Source organism: Brugia malayi (assembly GCF_000002995.4).
Source record: "Brugia malayi strain FR3 genome assembly, contig: Bm_v4_Chr1_scaffold_001, whole genome shotgun sequence".
Taxonomy (NCBI): domain Eukaryota; kingdom Metazoa; phylum Nematoda; class Chromadorea; order Rhabditida; family Onchocercidae; genus Brugia; species Brugia malayi.
This window is the reverse complement of record NW_025062475.1, coordinates 853,012-873,248: the sequence shown is the minus strand read 5'-3', so window position 1 is coordinate 873,248 and position 20,237 is coordinate 853,012. Positions and strand designations below refer to the sequence as shown.

Here is a 20,237-nt window from a genome sequence, read left to right as displayed (position 1 = left end):
TTAACGCTCTATTGTGTAGTATAAAGAATGAATGACGTGTAATAAAAAATTTGTTATATTCATCCATTATCTTTGTTTAAAACAATTCATTACTTTTTTTCTCGTAAAAAATAATTGAATGATTTAAAAAAAAAATTCTTTTTAAAATATTAAATATATTTCTTTTTTTTTGTTCTGAGAAAATAATTACATTTACCAATATTTCATTTAAAGATTAAAAATTTAAAATTTTTAAGTGATAACATTACATCATAAAAGATTATTAAAGTCTAAAGATCAAAAAAAAAAAAAATAGAATATGAATTTATCAAATTATCATCCAAATAATTTTCTTTTGCCTACCTTATAATTTATTTATTTATTTATTTATTTTTGATTTCTTCATTTCTTATTATTGATAATTTAATATCATTTCAAGAAAATAAAAATTATAACAAAATATTCCTTTCCCTTAAATTATTTGTGTTACTAATTAATTGCATCTATTATTCATCTTTCATTCATTGATCAATCAGCGCCACTCATTACCGCCTAATTCTTTTGTTATTTATCAATCAACATGTCCATTGTGGCAAAATTCCTCTTTTACTATCATTCTTTTAAAATATTTTTCTTAAAAAAGAAACGAAAAAAAATTTGAGTAATAATAATTAAATTTTTTATAATTTAATATCAGTAAGTAAATGAACTAATGGAAAGTTAAGTAGAGATGAAAATGAGTAAATTAATAAGCCAGTAATAAAATTATCTCATCCATTTTTATTCTGTTATTTACCAAATATTTCAATAATAATAATAATAATAATAATAATAATAATAATAACATTAATAATAATAATGATAATAATAATAACAATAATAATAAAAACACAATAATAAAAGCTTAGTACAATTTCATTATTTTGAAAACATTTGGAAAATTTCTTTCAAGTGCTTTTATTTTGTTTTTAGTCTGATTAAATGCAAATTTAAGAATTAAATAATAATTACTTTTAGTTACTTTCACTTAATGATAGTGAAAAATATTTATAACCGAATAAGGTATATTGTTTTAAAATTTTAGTTTAAACTGAAAAATTACAATCATCGAAGTTCATATTATTACGATTATTTTATAAATGATTAACTGATAATAGTTTAAGAGAAGATTTCACTCATTTAATTTCAATTTTATTTTCATCTTTTTCTTTATTATTATTTTTTTTTTCATTTTTTATTTTTGTAATTCTTAAATATTTGCTATTTTCATGTCATTCTATTATTGAATAAAACTTTAATTGCTTTTTAATTTAATAATTTTATTTGTTTGATAAGAAATTATGCTGTTGTTATTTTTGTTTTGCAATTTCATGAAAACTTTTTCCCTCTATTTTGAATGAATTATAACTAATTTGTCTTATAGCAAACAGAAAAAGCGATCAGTGATATCAAATTTGATTTTATCAACAAAAAGTTAACAAAAATTTTGATTGTGATAATTTTGATTATGTTTGAAGAAGCAAATAATTGTTTTATTTTATGAATGCTTTAATTAAATCAGAATCTTTGACCTTCTCAAATAATCTTTTTGCTCACAAATCGATAGACTTTAGTAAGAGTGATGAAATTTTGATTTGAACAAGTGACCCCATTGCAATGTATTCCAACTGATTAAAACTGACCTTTGACCTTTTGCTATAACTTTTTGTGCTTTGATTGACAATTTGAATACGGGAAAAAAAATTTTTGATAAGGTCAAGTGACGTCTTTCTTTTTAGATTGATTGGAACTTACGCTTAATTTCAATAGATTTAAAACATTTCTCAGAGTTTTTTTTTTTTTTTTTTGATAACTTTCATCTTACAACTAATTAAATTTTTACAATTCATATATGTAATTTTAAAAAAAAAAATTGACTTAATTTAGAAAAAAATTTTTGAGATTTATCTTAAAATGCTTCAATATTCGTAAAATTTTCATCAAAAGTAATTTTAAAAATCATAAGTTACCAGTAAAAATAAACCTTAGCAAAATTTAGGTAAACATGGAAAACGAAAATTCTGTTATAATTAAACTTATTGAAAATAAACAATTTAATTTATAATTAAAATGATTGCAGAAATTTTTAAATATTTTCGCAATAATTAAAACTAATTAATTTGAATATTCAATAAATTATTGTTATTAAATTAATAATTGAACAAATCATATTAATAAATTCAATTATTTATTATCAATTACTAATTAAACTGTGAATTTAAATTGAATAAAATAAACCATAAATTACAGCATGTTATATGATTAAATTAAATTAAATAATTTATTGTAAATTGAAAATCAATTGGCTGAATATAAGCAATAAAATTATTGTTGAGGAAATGACAAATTAATTTACAATTTCAGAACAAATCTCGAAATTATCGTCAAAAAGAAATAAAATATTTGAAAAACAAATTGAGTACATAATGATATTTCACTCAAACAATTATTATAAAAAAAAAGAAAAAAATTAAAATTGAGTCAGTTAAATGAAAATACACAATTAGTCATTAATTGATTAGCTAGGAGGTAAATGAAATTTTAAATGTTTATCATTAGAAAATTCTCTTTTTTTTTTTTTTTTTTTACTTTTTCTTTCCAATATTTCAATTTTCATTTTTCGCATTCTTTCATTTTGATTTTTCTTTCAGTCTTTTTTTTTTTTTTTTTTTTTTTTCAAAATATTTGTGAGAAATGATCGTTTTACATTTTCTTTGAAGTATGCGAGGGAAAATGTCAATTCATTTGCTTAAATTTTTAATTTTATCATATTTTTTTTACCATTCATTTTGTTATTTTTTAGCAGAAAGAATTCTTTAAAGTTTTTTATTTTCTTTTTTTCTTCACAAATTAATTAAAATGGCTTTTTTTTTTCATTCTTTTTAAATTAACTAATTGAAAAGAGTAAATATCCTTTTATGAATTTATATTTTAATCAAAAAAAAAAAAAAGCGAAAACTTTTTTAAATTGCATTTTAAAAATTACATTTGATTATTTCGTCAACGTTAGTAAATGTTATTAATATATTTGACAAATGGATGAGGTACTGCTAGACCGAAGATCAACGACTAAAGGTCAAGGATCAAGGACCAAGGACCGAGAACTGAGGACGAAGTATTGAAAAAGTAATTGGTTACTTCTTTTCGATACACCGCGATATTTTTCAACTTTGACATTATTTATTTGCATAAACTTGTGATAATAACTTTTAAAAAATTAGAAATCAAAATAAAATTATCTAATAGTATGCAATTTCTTTTTTTTTTTTTTTGATACTAATTTTCAATATTTTAAAAATTGATAAAATTTTTTCTTTTCATTTTTTCAACTTTTTAAGCTTTCCTTTTTTTTTTTTTTTTTACATTTGTAATTATCAATTGAACATTGTAATAAATTAAATTTGATTCAATTGATAATTGACTAATTACTGCTGGTAATATTTTTTTTTTTTTAAATATAATCGATGTTAATCCAAAAATAATCAAAATTATTGCAAATTTAAAATTTTATAATAAATATCAGAAAATTTTATCTTAAAAAATTTGAACAAAAATTAAATTCTGACAAACTATTATTATTATTATTATTATTGTTTATTAACTTCCTTTTTCTTCTATTAATGTCAATAGACAAAATTAAATCAATGGACTAAAAAATTTATCACCAACAAATCTATCATCAATTAGCCATTTTAACTTTTGAAATCTATTTGAAAATTTTTTGCATCAATGTTTGATGAGAATAAATTAAATTTATTGTTTTTTCTTGTTGTAAAAATCACAAAATGCATTCATTTATTAAACAAACATTCTATTATCACTAAAAAAAAAGAAAAAAAAAAGAAAATTAATCACATTATCTCTCCTTATTTCCCACTTCTTTGCGAACATATAAATCGATAATTTTTATTTTTTTCATATAATTTTCAATTTTCATAGAATTGTCTTATTTACATAATAAATTGTTGATTTTAATTTCTCAATAAAAAAAAAAAAAAAAAATCGTTAAATGATAAAGTTATAAGCTATTGCAGTTTCAAATGGATACTGTACTTGATTACTGTACACTCCTCTGTTTGCATACTGTATTATTTATAGGAAATTAATGCAAAAAAAGTGGGATAGAAATTAAAAAAGAAATCAGAAAAGAAGAAGTAAAAAGCAAAATAATATCATAGCATTTTAAATATTTCACATTTTCATTATATTTATAAATTGTGCAATTAAAATTATTTGTAAATAAATTTGTGTTAAATAATATTTTCCATATAAATTACACAGTAATTTGTTTACCATTGTAATGAAAGAATTTCCAAACGACAAACAACAATCGTTGCTTTATTTTCCAATATGCATTAATTATTAAAAGTGTTTATATTTATTCAAGAATTCAGGAAACGAAAAAAAAAAAGAAAGTTTAAAAATCTATTTTATTTGTACAATTTCAAATAATTTGAATATTTCAGCTTATTTCTATGATAATATCAGATTTTTGGAATTTTTATAGCTTATTCGAACCTTGCTATTATTGTTATTGTTTTTATTAATTATTATTATTATTATTATTATTAATATCAAAAGTTCCTCATATGACCTTATGTAAATTTTCATGTAAATCTTTTTCAGGTTAATTTAAATTATGGTTACTAATTTCAAGTTTTCTAATAAATACTTTTGTTATTAATCATAAAAAAATGTTTTTCTTTAAAAATGTTGTTGTTAATTAATTTAACAAAAAAAAAAAAAAAAATTAAAATAGAAATATAGCATAGCTTGCAGTTAATAATTATTTTAAATGAAATCAATCAAAATTGAATGTAAAAAAACAGTTGTTGCTCAAACTTTTCAAACAGTTTAAAAAAAAAACGAAGCAAAAATATGATAATAAAATTTCAAAAAATGAAATTTAGTGGTAAATTTTTTTGGATGTTAAAATCGAAATAATTCTCCAACGTAATGTAAAATAGCAGAAAAAAAAAGGAGAAATTTTTATTTGAAGCAATAATTCATCGTTTTAAAATTTTCAATATATAAAATCTATTAGAAACAAAAACTTTTCGTCTTTTTTTTTTTTTTTTTTTTTTTTGCTGGAAAGATTTTTGACTTTAAATTTGAAAAATCTTTTTGTTATTAATATTATTTAGCTTTAAATATCTTGAATGGATGAGGAATAATTTTACTGATAAAAGAAAAAGGAGAAATTTTCTTTTAAAAACGATAATTATCGGTCACTGATATTTTTCTATAACAATAAAATTAGTGAATTTTTAATATTAATAATAAATTTTATTCATAAATGTCATTTATGATAGTGATTTTTATAACGATTTACTTGTAATTTTTTTTTAAAAATTAAATTCTTTTTTTTTGAAATAAGAAGTTAAATTAAATTTGAAAAATTTTAAATAAAATTTCTTTATATTATGTGTTTTAGTTTAGAAATACTATAAATATTGATTTCTTGTTATTATAATTTTCTTTTTTAATATATATATATATAATATTGTTGCTTCAAAAATATTATCCCATTACAATGATATAAATTCAATTCTTAATTCAAATTATGATTATTATTTTGATATAATTCTTTAAACATATTTAATATTTATTTCTATTATCTTCATCAATGATTTATTGATAACCAAAATACCAAATTAAAAAATATATATTTTCTTTAAATCATTTGATATTCTATTTTCATTTAAAAATATATCAAAATTAATTTTTGCATGCATTATCCAATATTTAGTGCAACATTTCATGTTATATGCGAAGTTAATTTTCAATTTAACAAATAAATTAATACCAAACTTTTTTTTTTTAAAAAAAAACGACATGAAATGATTTAAAATGTAAACAAAATTTGTCATAAATTTTTATTGATATGCAAGAAAATCATATGCTATTTCTTCTTTTAAATTATTCTTCCTGCATTTAATCAATTCTGTTATTTAATATTTCCTTTTTTTTTTCTTTCTTTCTCTCTCTCTCTCTCTCTCTCTTTCATTGCAAAAAATTTTCTTCAATTTTTTGAAATAATTCAATTTTATTGGAGCAAAATAAAAAAAAAAAAAAAGGAATGAATTACAAATAGTGAAAAAGAAGAGAAATGCTATGGATGGAAGAAGAAAAAATTAAGTTATACTAAAAGGAATGATAAACAAAATAAACGAAAACTTATAGCTAATTTACAACAAAATGAAAAGAAAGAAATAACAAAAAAAAAAAAAATGTAAAAAATTTAATTTTAGTCAGAAAAAAAAAAGTAAAATTATTTTTTTTTAGAAATTATAAAAAGTCAAAAAAGAGAAATTATTTTTTTAAAAAATAATTATTCAAAAAAAAAAAAAAACTTGAAATAAAAAATGAAATAAATTAATGATGCATTCGATTACTGCTATTAATGATTAAGCAATTAATTAGAAATTAAAGAATGAAAGTAATATAATGAATTCATCCATTCAAAATATTTAAATAAAAAGTTAACAGAAGGCAAAAAATAGAGATAGCAATTAAATAAATATTTTAACTAATAATTGAAATCGAAATGATTGTTTAGTGAAGTAAGTTATGATAATAATAATAAAGATAATGAAAAAAATGATAACGAAAATTGACAAAAATGATGTTTAAATGATAAATGTATTTAAAATAATTAAAAAATTATAATCAAAAATTGCTAACAATTTCTCAGCCTAATATTTAATCAAAAAAAATGAAAATAAATTAACTGAATTATAAATTAGCATATTACTCGTATTTAATTATATTTAATTATTCAATTATATCAGTATTCGATAACATCAAATAACTTCATTACTTGTAATAAAATTTGACTAATTTTTCTCTCAATCCTTTGAAATTTAATTAATTTAGTCATTCATTCATCGACAATTAAAATGAAATTTATTTAGGTCTAATTATACTGCAATAATCGATTATCTTACTTTTCCATTATAATATTTTCAAATCATTTTTGTATTTTCAAATATTGTTTGATTCTTTTTTAATTTATGATTTTTCCAAAGCTATTTTTATCATTTCAAGCATTTTTGAATATAATATTTTCTTTTTTTTTTTCAAATAAACAGTTTTACATATTTGTTAAATAGATAACAAAGAATACAATAATAACAAAGTAAACATGAAGAAAAAAAATGTTTATGTTAGATAAAAACTAAACAATAACAAAAAAGAAAAAAAAAATGAATAAATTATTTACAATTTCAAAAAAGAAAAAAAAAAATTTCTTTGTTAGAATAATTTGTTTGTGAGAATTTTAGTAATACTAAAATTGAATCAAATAATTTGATATGATTAATTTTAGTAATCCAATCCATTCATACAATAGTATTTGTATTGATAAAAGAAGTTAAAAAGAAAATGGATTATAAAAATGGAAAAAGAAAATTAATAAAATGGATTTGTTTATCAGACATAAATGTTAAGTATGTATGAATTTTAGTAAATTTAAGTTTTTAATAAAAAAAAAAAAAAAAAAAAAACTAGTTTAATTTTAATAATTTTAAATTAGTAAGTAAAATGAATGAGTTAATAAATGACGACTTAATAAATTTCTTTTCTTTTTAATTTAAAAAATAATTTGCATCTAACTTAATGATTAACAAGTAATGAGGTGAAGTTTATTTGTTTACTATAATTAATTTATACTATAACAATTATTAACAGGATTATAGTAAGTATCACTTTAAAAAAATTTAATTAAATGTTTATATCTTCATTTCTTTCAGTATTTCATTTATTAAAAATACTAATTTACTTCAAAAATATTTATTTATTCTATTTTTCATTACCTACTATTTAATACAAATTATATTTGACTAAAATTTTTTTCATTTTAATTAAGCCAATTATTCAAATTTTCTCTAAATTATTTTATTTAGATTTTTTTTTTTTCTTAAATTTGAATCATTTCGTTCATTTTTTTTTTTTCTTTCTTTCAACTATTAATTTAATAATTTTACAAACACTAATTTTTATTATAATTTAAATTGCATAATTTTATCTTAGTTTACTATTTTATAACTTAAACATTGCAAATTATTTCTTATAAACTTATATAAAAATATCAATTATTTTCTTTTTTTATCCTTTTCCTTTTCATTTTTTTTTTTTAAAGTTTTTTTTTTGAGCTATCATTCAATTTATCTATCTTTTGTGTCATTTCTGCTTTTCAAAGTATCGCTGTAAGCTTTTTTAACAAAAAAAAAAAAAAAAAAAAAAAAAAAAAAAAAAAAGAAAAGAAAAAAAAGTGAGAAAAACGATTCTTTTTAGCATTCCCATTTAAAAATATTAGTTAACTTTTCCCATTTTTTTGATACTTAAAAAAAAAAAAAAAATTTTTTTTATTTTCTTTTTTGGTTGAAGAAAGCATTTAAATGGTTTAGTTCACAATATTATATCATTTTTTTTTTTTGCTTTTCACAAATTTCATAAAATCTATTTACACTAATAAACTATATGATCACGTGAACGTGTCAGAAATAGTCACGTGAAATTTGCTCATAAATAAGTATCTTTTCACGTGAATGTGTGTTATAGCTTATTGAAAATTTTCATGTAAAATTGTTTTTTTTTTTTAATTTAAAAATTGCACTCATTTTATTGGAGTATTTTTTCATTAAAAATTATAATGAAAGAATTTGTTTACTTATTTATTTAATTGTTATTATTATTTTATTGAAATTATTATCATTATTAGCAATAGTATTATTAAGATTAATCTTATCATTATATTATTATTATTATTATTAATTATTGCTATTACTTATTAATATAAATATAGCATTTTGGAGTGTTTAATAGTGAACAAAGAATTTTTAAGTTAACTTTTAAATTTTATTATGATTATATTTTGCTGTTAAAATGCTAAAATTTATGATAATAAAATTTTTGTATGCTAAAATTTATGTGTTATTAAAATTTGATAATCAAAAACATTCAAAAAAATTTTTCATCGTTCAAAATTTATTATTTTCAATGCAGAAATTTCAAATTGGAATTCATTATTATCATATTTTTTTCACATCACTTTTGGTTTTTTTTTTTTGAACTTTAATATTTTCCTAATTTTAATTATCGAAAATAAATTATTTGCATAATTTTCAAATTGAAATGATTGATTATTGAAATTGTAAAATTCCATCTATGCAAAGGTTTGAATCGTTTTAAAAGGAATATCTCTTATCAATTTTCAATATATAATATTTATATCCTTTCATAGGATTGTGTATGTGTGTGTGTGTGTACAATGACAGGTGATAAGGGAAAGCAGGAAGGTAGTGATAAGTTGATAATTTCGCAAGTGAAACTGATAAGTGAAACAGGAAAGGTGGTGAACTGATGGTTTGCCAATATCATATTTCACCATTCATTCTAAACAATTGTGCAAAAATTGTTACAAATTACATATGTGTATGTAAAGAGAAATTTCGAATAAAATTTTTCAATCTATTTATTAAAATTAATTAAAATAATTAATTTATGCACAGAAAAAGAAAGTTTAAAATGTCAAATTAGACGTATTTTAATTTAATTTCTATCGTTGATTAAAAATCATAGGAAAATTGAAGTACAACAAAAATGTGTAATGATGAATTTGTTGTTCTTCGTTTTGAGAAGAAGAATAAGAAAGTAAACAAATGAAATGTTTGCTTCAATTTGATGTTTAATGATATAAGAAAAATGAAAACAATCATTTTGAAGGATATATGAAAGTTGCAAAAAGTTGAAATAATAATATTTGTCAATCAACAAAAAAAAATAAATAAATAAATAAAAAATGATTCAATAATAACAGAAAAATTAAAAAATGTAAATATGCAAATGAAAATGAATAAATGAGATTTATTTTAGGATTAATTAATTAAAAAATATTAATTTCTATAACATTATTATTAGTCTCTAATGATAATTGATTGTTGTTATGGAAATGGCTTCATTTAAAGGAGAAATTCAAAATACTTTTTCCAAATTTACAATTTTTTATTTTACAATTCTTCAAAAATATTTTGAAAATCATTTAGATTGGAAATAAAAAAGATTGTTCATGAATTTCTACTTCTTAATCAAATAATCTGTGCTAATTAGTTTTAAATTAAAGCTTATCTTATCATTTATTACCAATATATCGAATTAATCGATATCCAATTAACAAAAATGAATTTAAATCAATTCATAAATGTGTTTAAATATTAATTTATAAATAAAAATACTAATCAATCTATTTGCTTACCAAACATCTGTGTAAATTTACAAAAGAATTGTTGTATTCTATTTACAAATTTTTGAAAGGTCGTTTTTTTTTTTTTTTTTTTAAAAAAAAAAAAACTATATTACATTATTATTTTGTTTGATGCCATCTAATTCATTTTGATCACTTTGACAATATGGTTTTGTTTTTCTTTTTTTTCCTTCAATTTATACTATCGATTTCACATATTATTATTTTTTTATATTATTTTAACTAGTTTACATAGTGTATGCATTTTTTGAAATATAATTCATCTTCAAATCATTTCGAGAAAAAAAAAAAAAAAATTGGAGAAAAAAAAAAGATTTCTATGTGAAATAAATTCTTTATTAAATGTTAAAAATTTCATATTTCTCTGCTAATATTCAATTATAACAGATAATTGATATGCAATTGAAATAATTTTTGAATATAATATATTAGCATTTATTACAGAGAGAGAGAGAGAGAGAGAGGGAGAGAAAAAAAGGAAGGAATTAGGTCATATTCATATATACATTGCTAACATTTGACCTCAACAATTTATCTAAACGAAAATAATTTTTTTTTTTTTCTTTTCATCAAAATTGCCAATATCTTATTTCAAATATGCTTCTTACTTTGTTTCAATTCTTAATTTTGTTTCTTATTCTTACTAAAAAAAAGAAACAAAAGCGAATAGTATTTATTCCTTAATGGATCAATGTAAAATTTGTTTGATTTAATTCAATTTGTTTTGACTGACTATTTTCTTCGTCCTCTCAATTTTCATTCCATTAAAATATTTTTTTCATTTCAATTTCTAAATCATTTGGCTCTGTCTTCTTCACATGATTTCTCTTTGCTAGAAGGAAATGATAATTTCAATAATTTGATTTCGTTATCACCCACTATCATAAATTCAATCGAAAGTTAAAATATTACTATTCAAATTTTGCATATCACTCAATCACTTCAATTATTACAACACTTTGCTGATCTATCATCATCATCATCGAAACCAAAAGTAATCTAATAAGATGAAATGCTATTATCATCATTATCATCGCAAAAATCACCGCCTAAATTAGATACCACAATCACAAAAATGATTGTTATCACTATCATCTTCACTGATATATTTTATCGCAAAAGAATATATGATAAGATTTATTCATATTTGCTCTTCTCAAGCAAAATATTATTAATAAATTGCTGATTAAAATTGAAATGCTATTCAGTTAGTAGAATTTATAACTAAAAAAAAAAAAAAAACAATATTAAGAATTTGAGATAAAATTTTAATTAAATAGGGTTGCTAAAACAAAAACAAAAACAAAAAAGAAGTAAGGGAGTGAAAGAACAAAACAAACAGATAAATAAATTAAAGAAAGTTTAATGAAATTTAAAATTTCTTAGATCAAATTTTTTTAGATTCATTTGTCAGATAGTTGTTGTTATTGCTATTGTTATTGATCACAGTATATAAATTTTGAAAAGTTAGTAAAACTGTGAACTTTCAGTTATCACAATGATTTATTTGTCTTCGCAAAAAAAAAAAAAAAAAAAAGTGAACTTCAAGTTACGCAATGATTTATTGCAGATAAAAAATAGCAACAATGCTAAAATAATACACATTTAAGTTCAAAGGTTACAGCTATGTCAAATAAAAAAAGTTTATGCTTAATTTGTATTAAAATCTGTAAAATAATCATTTGAAAATTTACAAATGTTGAGAGTATATTATTATTATTATTGCAATAAATGAAATTTAAAAGAGAGATGAGATAGGGGAAGAGAAAAAAAGGAAAAAAAAAGCAAGAAAAAATGCAAATATTTAAAGATTGAAAAGAAATACAGACAAGCTACAAATTAAAGAAAAAAATGAAAGAAAGAAAGAAAAGCAATAAAAAAAAAACAATGGAAAAATAAAAAAAGGAGTGATGCAGAGAAAAGGTAAGAAAAATTGAGTAAAAAAAAAAAAGAATTAGCAAAATTCAAAAATTGAAGGATAAAAGGATGAAAAAAAGTTAGAAAAAGAAGTACGAAAGAGGAGGATAAAGGAGCAAAAGAAAAAAAAAAGAAGGAAGAACAAAAAAATTGATTCATTAAAGATTGAAAAGAATGAAGAAACAGAGGAATTTATGAAAAATAAAAAGTTAAAAAAGAATGAAGCTTTCAAAAGATATGATTAGTGTGTGTCTGTGTATGTGTATGTGTGTGTGTGTGTGTGTGTGTGTGTGTGTGTGTGTGTGTGTGTGTTGTGTGCACATACATGCACATGCATACATACACACATACATTATATAGGAATTTTTGAAATATAAATTATTTCAATTTCACAAATTTCAGTGCTTGAAGAAGAAGAAGGCGTGGCGATAGTAGTAGTAGCATTAATGTCATTGGCTGAAACGGACCGAACAATAAGGCGGAGCCAGAAAATCTTGTCTTGGAAATCGATATAAAAATGAGACAAACCATTAGGTTAGCTCATCATTTCTTCAGCAAGCAGCAATCGCAGTTGGTGACCCGCAACAGTTGCAGCGGCAGCGGCAGCGGAAGCGGCAGCACTTCACAAAGGCCTTTAGGGCCAAATTATTATTGTTTTGTTTGGGCTTAAAGGGACAAGAAAGAAGAACAAAAGAAAAGATTGTGTGGTAGACAGAGTGAATTCATTTTGTTCGCTTAAACTAACTCACAAATACAATTTTGTTCGATTTGGTTTTCTTCAAATCCATTTCGTACGAAAAGATAAATTTCTCCTCGTCCAATTTCATCCATTCATTCATTCATTCATTCATTCATTGTTCCCCTTCGGGTAAAATAATTCCCGGTTCAGTCTAACAGCACAAAAAAGAAGAAAAAAGGAAGAAACGGTTTACAATTATTCCGTTCACAAATCCGGGCAATATATTTCATCAACGTATCGGGTGCTGTTACATCATCCGTAAAGCTATTTCAATTCCCGAAGAAAGATCATCATCATCATCAACATCATCATTGTCATCATTATTTGTCCCAACTGAATCAACTATGACTGTCATTGATACAACAGCGGTTAAGACAACAAATATTTTACCAGTAACAACGTCAATTTCAACAACAACCGCTAAAACATCAGCTGACACCGAAGCCCAAATTATCAATAATGATACCAGAGATATCCCGGTATCTCGTAAATTCGGTGTTTCGGGACCGCCAACACCGATAACAACAGGAACCATCAAAACGGAAATTATGAAAGAGATCTATTGTAGTGGTTCACTTCTTGAAGCGGTCCAAAAAGCTAACATCTTTCATGATTGCAAACATTTTGTCGACATGCCACTCAAAATTGATGCTGGTTAGTTCTTTTTTATTTATTTATTTATTTTATTTTTTTATTTTTTCTATTATTCTTTCATTCTTGGCTTTTCCTTTTCGATACTGTATGCGTACGGTAAATATACGGTAAACTGAAATCCAGATTATAAAGAGTAGAAATTGATTATATTCAAGAACAATTAATTGCTAGAGTATTTTATTAATTGATTGATCGATTGATTGATTTGGTACGCATACGGTTTCAGGAAAAGAAAAGAAATTTGGTTGATTGAGTAAGAATTGCCATATATTTTTGAATAATAATTTTTATATATGCGAATTGCATATGAAATGTAATTATTTGAAATGAAAAATCATTTGTTGAGATATTGAGAAAGTTTATAAAACTCTGCATTTTTTTTAACATATTTTTTAAGTTATTTTGGATATAGTTTTGAATTTTATTTTCTATTTTATCAATACTGAAAAAGAAAAAGAAAGAAAAAATTGATTATATTCGAGAATAATTAATTACTAGTGTACTTTATTTATTAATTGATTGATTGATAATATTTTATTAGGATTACATCAGTGTATCCCTTTTTTCTTCTTTTATTGATATGCAAATATTTGTTCGGAGAGAGAGAGAGAGAGAGAGAAAAAAGAATATTGAATAGAAGGATTAGTATAAAGCATTTTATCGAAAGCATAAATAAGCATATGTAGTGTAACACATCTAGCAATCTCTTTTTTAGCATTTATTACACATTCATCTTATTGAATAATCGATTCATTTGCATAGCGCACGCGCATTTGCATGTGATATTTACGTGTTGTAGTGATTTTGTTAGCGCAATTATCAAGCATAGTTAATTGAGAATTCAAAGTTAAAGATAATTAAATTTTATTCATTTCATTATTTTCTATTCTTTTATATATAATTCTGCTTTTTCTTTTCTTTTCTTTTCAGGAATAACTCATCATCCTATATAATTGTAATACTTTTTTAATAATTTATGTTAAAATTTTGTGGTATTTTTAGTCATTTCTAACTTTACTATTTATCGAAATTTTGCAGAATCGACATTGCACGATTGGCACGAGTTAATTGAATCTGGTCAAATTGATGAAAATTCGTTGCGACACTTTGTTGAAAGTCATTTTGATGAGCCAGGTGGCGAATTAGACACATGTGAACCAAGTGATTTTGACCCAGAATATGGCAAATTTGAATCTATTAATTCACCATCATATCGGCAATGGGCTAAGGAACTTCATCGAAAATGGCCTACATTATGCCGTAAGGTAAGCATCCGTTTTGTTATCTTTTTTCAGTTTCGTATCCAGGTAAGTGACATACGAAGTTTCCGAGAATGAAGAAGATGTGAAAGTTAGATTATCAGCTGCTACATTTTGAAATCTGACTTTCAACGAAATTTGACACCTTATATTGGTGCTTTGGGTTTTTTTCCCTCGAAAGCTTGCAGTCAACTGCTTCGGTCTATAAGTTTAAAGGATAAAATTAGTTGTGGGTGGCTCCTAACGCTTCCTAATTTCTTCCTAATACTACCCAAATCCTCCCTGTAAAATAAATGGATAATTTTTTCTCCAAATTTGGAAAAAATTCTTTTTGACATCAGGATGTAATTTTTCTCCAACTTATCACCAAACGTCATTAACACTAATTACTTGTTACAGAGAAAGAGAATGATTACAACCATTAAAATATACATTTTGGGTGGAATATATAAAACCAATGCCTCTTTTCCGACTTACTAATTGAGGGGTTCAAGGATACAAGAATTTTTTTTTTTTTGTCAAAAAGGAGTTGGAGTTGAACGGACTTTAAAAAATGTGTGCGCATGGAAAGTTATACATACTAAAAAAGCCAAAAACTGATCATTTTGTTTCACTAGATTTCTTTTTTTTTTCTTTTTTGCAAAATAAAAGACGATTGGAATTTAATTTACTTTAACTTGGACTCGAATAATTTTAAAGTACTATGGACTAAACAAATGCCATTTCACCTTGCTTCATTAGAAGTTTGGTGATTATTAGTGGTATAAGTAGATCAATTTTATCTAGTAATTGTATATATCTAGGCTTGAAGAATAGTTTCGAGTAAGTCGGAGAGGGGTATCATACATTTTTAATTTTTCCTCCCCTTAGTTCCTAGTTCTATAGATTTGATTATACGGAAATTCTCCTAGAAAGTTCTGGCCTCTACCACCACATTTTGGGTCTCTTACTTCAGGGTTAAATTTTTCCCTTGATTATGCCTCCTATTATCCCTTCCAATAACTTCCTACATCCGGAATATCTAAGTTTCTCCTCCAGGTAATGCTGCTTGATTTTCATGTTTTGAATTCATCTAAACTAAGCGTGATACTTTTCCGAGCTTCAAGTAATGCAGATTAGTGATTAATGTTTTGGTTTTTATTAATTTCAAAATTTCATTCAAACGATTTCTGCTTCTGTGCATCAGTATCAGCAAGAAGTCTGTTCTGGTACTGCTAAAGTTTCAATTTACTGCAACTGCTGAAGTTTTTCACATATTTATCCTCTGAAAATTGGTATCTTTTTCTGCTTCGCAATAAGGCAAACCTTTGCGGAAATTCTGTCGAAGAAAATTCTTCCACAGAATGGGGAAAAACTTACGAATTTTTGATAGTTCGGAAAAGCATCACCGAATCGTTTCTAGGTGTAACTTTTTCACGAAGTGAATAAGAACTTTTTTTAGAAATTATGATAAATCGCAAAAAGAAAAAAAAAATTGTAGCGGAAATCTTCATGAAAGTGTTTCATCTAGAAACGAATTAGGATTTATTTTTGTTTCTTCCTTTTTTCTTTTTATTTTACAAGTAGGAATTCCGTATGTCGTACACAAGGTTTACAATTGAAATTTGATTCTCCCTGGACTCCTTGAAATATTTTAGGAATTCCTGCTGCCATCATCATCATCTACATCATTCAGAAGCCCGATATGTGTATACCGGAAACGTTTTGAATCGCTCTTCTAAATGGTACCAACGACAACATCAACAGTAGACTACATATATGTATACATATACAAACAATTACTGTTTGCGTAATCAACAGGAGATCATCACATTCCGGAGTTTTCCGGAATTCCACATCGTCAGCAGTGAGCAATGGAATGGATTGATGTGTCGTCATTGTCATCCAATGAAGACTAAAAGGATCTTAGAAATCACATAGGCATCTAGGAATTAGGCATTTGTAGTTTATTAGGGAACGCATCAAGGTTTCATCTGAATCCTAGGTTTCTCGCTAAACAGGTATTGCTCAAGGTTTGATTTTTTTTTTTTTTTTTTTTTTTGCATCAACTTATGAAACCTTGATGCTAGATAGTTATAGGGACATAATTAGGTTTTTTCTTTTTTGTATTTTTGGTTCTCTTAATTATGAAGCAGTTTCAGTAATGCTAAAATTTTTCGATTTCTCTATTACCAATACTAGTTAACAGTTTAATCTCAAACTCATTTATTCCTCAGTTTTATATGTAACTACCTAACTGAGCTTAACAGTTATGACTTAAGACTGCATTTTGACTAAAGGAGGCATATATTGCAAACGGAGGATTGTAATTGCAGTGCTGAAATTTCGTACCAAAAAATTTACATAAAAATATTTCATCAAAAAGACTGCACTTGTTGATGTTGCTATGAGAAAGTAAGTGGAAGTAATTCTAGGTAACTGCTTGATTGTTGTTTTTCTTTTAGTTTTACAATTTGTTTTCCTGATTTATTTGTAATTTCAGGTGTCCGATCGTGTTATTGCGGATCCGGAAAAATTCTCATTAATTCCGCTACCAAAACCATTCGTGGTGCCCGGTGGACGTTTCCGGGAAATGTACTACTGGGATAGTTTCTTTACCATCAAAGGTCTTTTAGCTTCAGGCATGCATGACACTGTGCGTGGAATGATCGAAAATATGGGAAGTCTCATTGAAAGGTAATTTTGTTTTGACATACTTAAAACTTAGAAGATTTCCTGTAACAAATCCGATTTCGAAACTAAAATTTTAGATTCAAAATATTTGTTTACTATATGAATTAAACATGTGTAAGTTTAAATTTGAATATAGTCTTAAATTTCCAGATTTGGTTACGTGCCCAATGGAAATCGCGTATATTATCTCAATCGATCTCAACCTCCGTTGCTTACTTGGTGTCTATCTGCATATTACGAAGCAACGGGTGATAAAAAATTCGTCTTCACTGGTGCTCGCTGGTTCGAGAGAGAATTTGAATTCTTTCAAAAACATAAGTAAGCATTGAATTCGACAGGGTAAACATTTTGCTCAACTTGGATAAACTAATTTGTATTTTGGAATGAAATTTGACTGTGATTAATGCTAAATATTGCTTGTTAAAATTTCAGATCAATTCAGCTGCCCGGTGTAACATCACTGCTATATCGCTATCATGTTGTAGCTGTTGGTCCACGTCCGGAAAGCTACCGTGAAGACGTTGAAAGTGCTCATCATATTGAGGATGTCTTAGAGAAACAACGTTTGTGGGGTGATATAGCGGCCGCAGCTGAAAGTGGACGAGATTTCAGCTCGCGTTGGTTTTCTCAAGATGGGCCTGTAGCTGGTAAAATGGGTTCCACACGGTATATTACTTTCAATTTATTTCATTAAATTTACTTTACTTCGTTTTGTTTAAAAATCTTATAGTTTTTTTTTTTTTTTTTAATTTTCAATTGATTAAATGCATTAATCAGTTCACTCTTATTAGTTTAAAGCAAAGTTACTACAAGATTTGTAAATAAAACTGCTGAATAATTTAATAGGCACGACGATTGTGTTTATTAAATTTATATGAGATATGTTTATTTTGGTTTTCAGGACCAGTTCGATCTTACCAGTCGATCTGAATGCAATCATTTGCGGAAATCTTCGTTTAATGGCTAATTTGTATGAAGTAATCGATGATATATCAAATGCTGAGCAATGTCGAGAACAGTTCAGAAGTATGAAGCAAGCAATTCATCAGGTATTCTGGAATGAGGAATACGGTTGCTGGTTCGATTATGACATCATCCATGCTTGTCATGTCAATCTCTATATGGATACCAACTTCTTTCCTTTGTTCAGTGGATGTACGCATGATGGTACGATCGTTTCAATTTGTTGAGAAAAAAAAAAAAATAATGTCAGATTTCATTAAGTGAAATATATACTAGGCACTGGTGTAGAATGCGCTGAAAATTTAATTGCAAAAATTGATATGAAAATGTTCTTTTATCGATAGTGCTTAATACATTTTTATGGAGTTTTCGAAATTATAGGAATATTAACTAAAATATATGAAAATACGCGATGCTATATATAGCTTTCAAATCTAATCAGTAATCTCGAAATTTGAAATCTCTTTTTTTTTTTTTTTTTTTTTTTTTTGCAAATACAGCAGTCTGATCTAAGTTGTACTAATTAGAAAGTTTATGGGTAAAAGAAAATAAATGTGCTAAGAATTTTGTGGAAATCTTATTTCGTTTTCAGATTTCGATGCGCAGAAGATAGTAACATATATGACGAACATGGGTGTTTTGGCATTCCCTGGTGGTTTACCAAGTTCACTTATAGCATCCGGACAACAATGGGATTTCCCGAACGCTTGGGCACCAACAACTTGGGTTGTTATTCAGGGTTTGCGTTCTACTGGTCAGCATGAACTAGCTCGTCAAATAGCCGAGAAGTGGATCAAGCGAAATTACAGCATGTGGCTTGTTTCTGGTGGACGAATGTTTGAAAAAGTTAGCATTTTTAAAATTTGTGCATGGAAAAATCATATATATATATGTATATATAAATTAAGCTTTTTGACTCTATGAGAATATGTTGAATTTTCAGTACAATGTTGCATCGCAAAACTATAATACGGCTGGAGGTGGTGGCGAATATGAAGTGCAAGAAGGGTTTGGATGGACTAATGGTGTTGTCTTAGATTTGCTTCTTACATATGGACCTGATCTGACCTTTAAGTCGGATGATGACAAGCCTATGACACCGGGAGAAGGATGCGTTTGTTGCCAGGAGCATCAGCAAATTTCTGATGGTACCACAACTACTAACACCATACTAGTACCTTCACCAGCTGATTCTGGTCTTCAGTAAATCAATAATGTGAAGTAGATGTTAAAAAAAAAATTGTAGAAATACCACCACGTCTTATATTGCATCATTTTGATATTATATCTCAAAATGTCAAATTTTCAAACAATTTCAAATGCACATCGTTTGGATTATTTAAGTCTCAAAATACGTAAAATTTTAAGAAATTTGTTACTAATTAGTTAATTGACAGTAATGGAATCAAATTTTTTAAACTTTTTTTTTTTTTTTTTTCAATACAACGCAAGTTATATGAGAAGTGAATATGTTAGTAATTAAATCATAATGGATTGTTGTTGTAGAAAAGTGTTAAATAGACTTCAAAAAAAAAAAAAAAAAAAAAAGATTTTTGAGGGAATTTGATAAATTTTCATTTGAAATCTCCCCTCTATATTTGGAATTTTTTTTTCGGATAAATATACGGGTTATATTGAAGCATATATTCATCGGTACTAATATTTTCGGGTACAACTGTTATATATGGGTTAGGTTAGTAATTTTGACATACCATATCTTTTGACATACTGACCATAACTATAATATTAT

The 20,237-nt window shown here is 24.5% G+C and overlaps 1 protein-coding gene across 1 annotated transcript; it reads left to right on the top strand.

Moving 5' to 3' along the window:
- Nucleotides 1-13,282: 13,282 nt before the first annotated feature.
- Bma-tre-2 (trehalase I, putative) lies at nt 13,283-19,694 on the top strand (the record flags this gene model as incomplete). Its single annotated transcript, XM_043076145.1, has 8 exons — nt 13,283-13,592; nt 14,631-14,857; nt 17,334-17,527; nt 17,675-17,842; nt 17,957-18,190; nt 18,426-18,691; nt 19,080-19,333; nt 19,431-19,694. 8 exons carry the CDS (start codon nt 13,283-13,285, stop codon nt 19,692-19,694), a joined length of 1,917 nt encoding a protein of 638 aa, XP_042932079.1.
- Nucleotides 19,695-20,237: the final 543 nt, after the last annotated feature.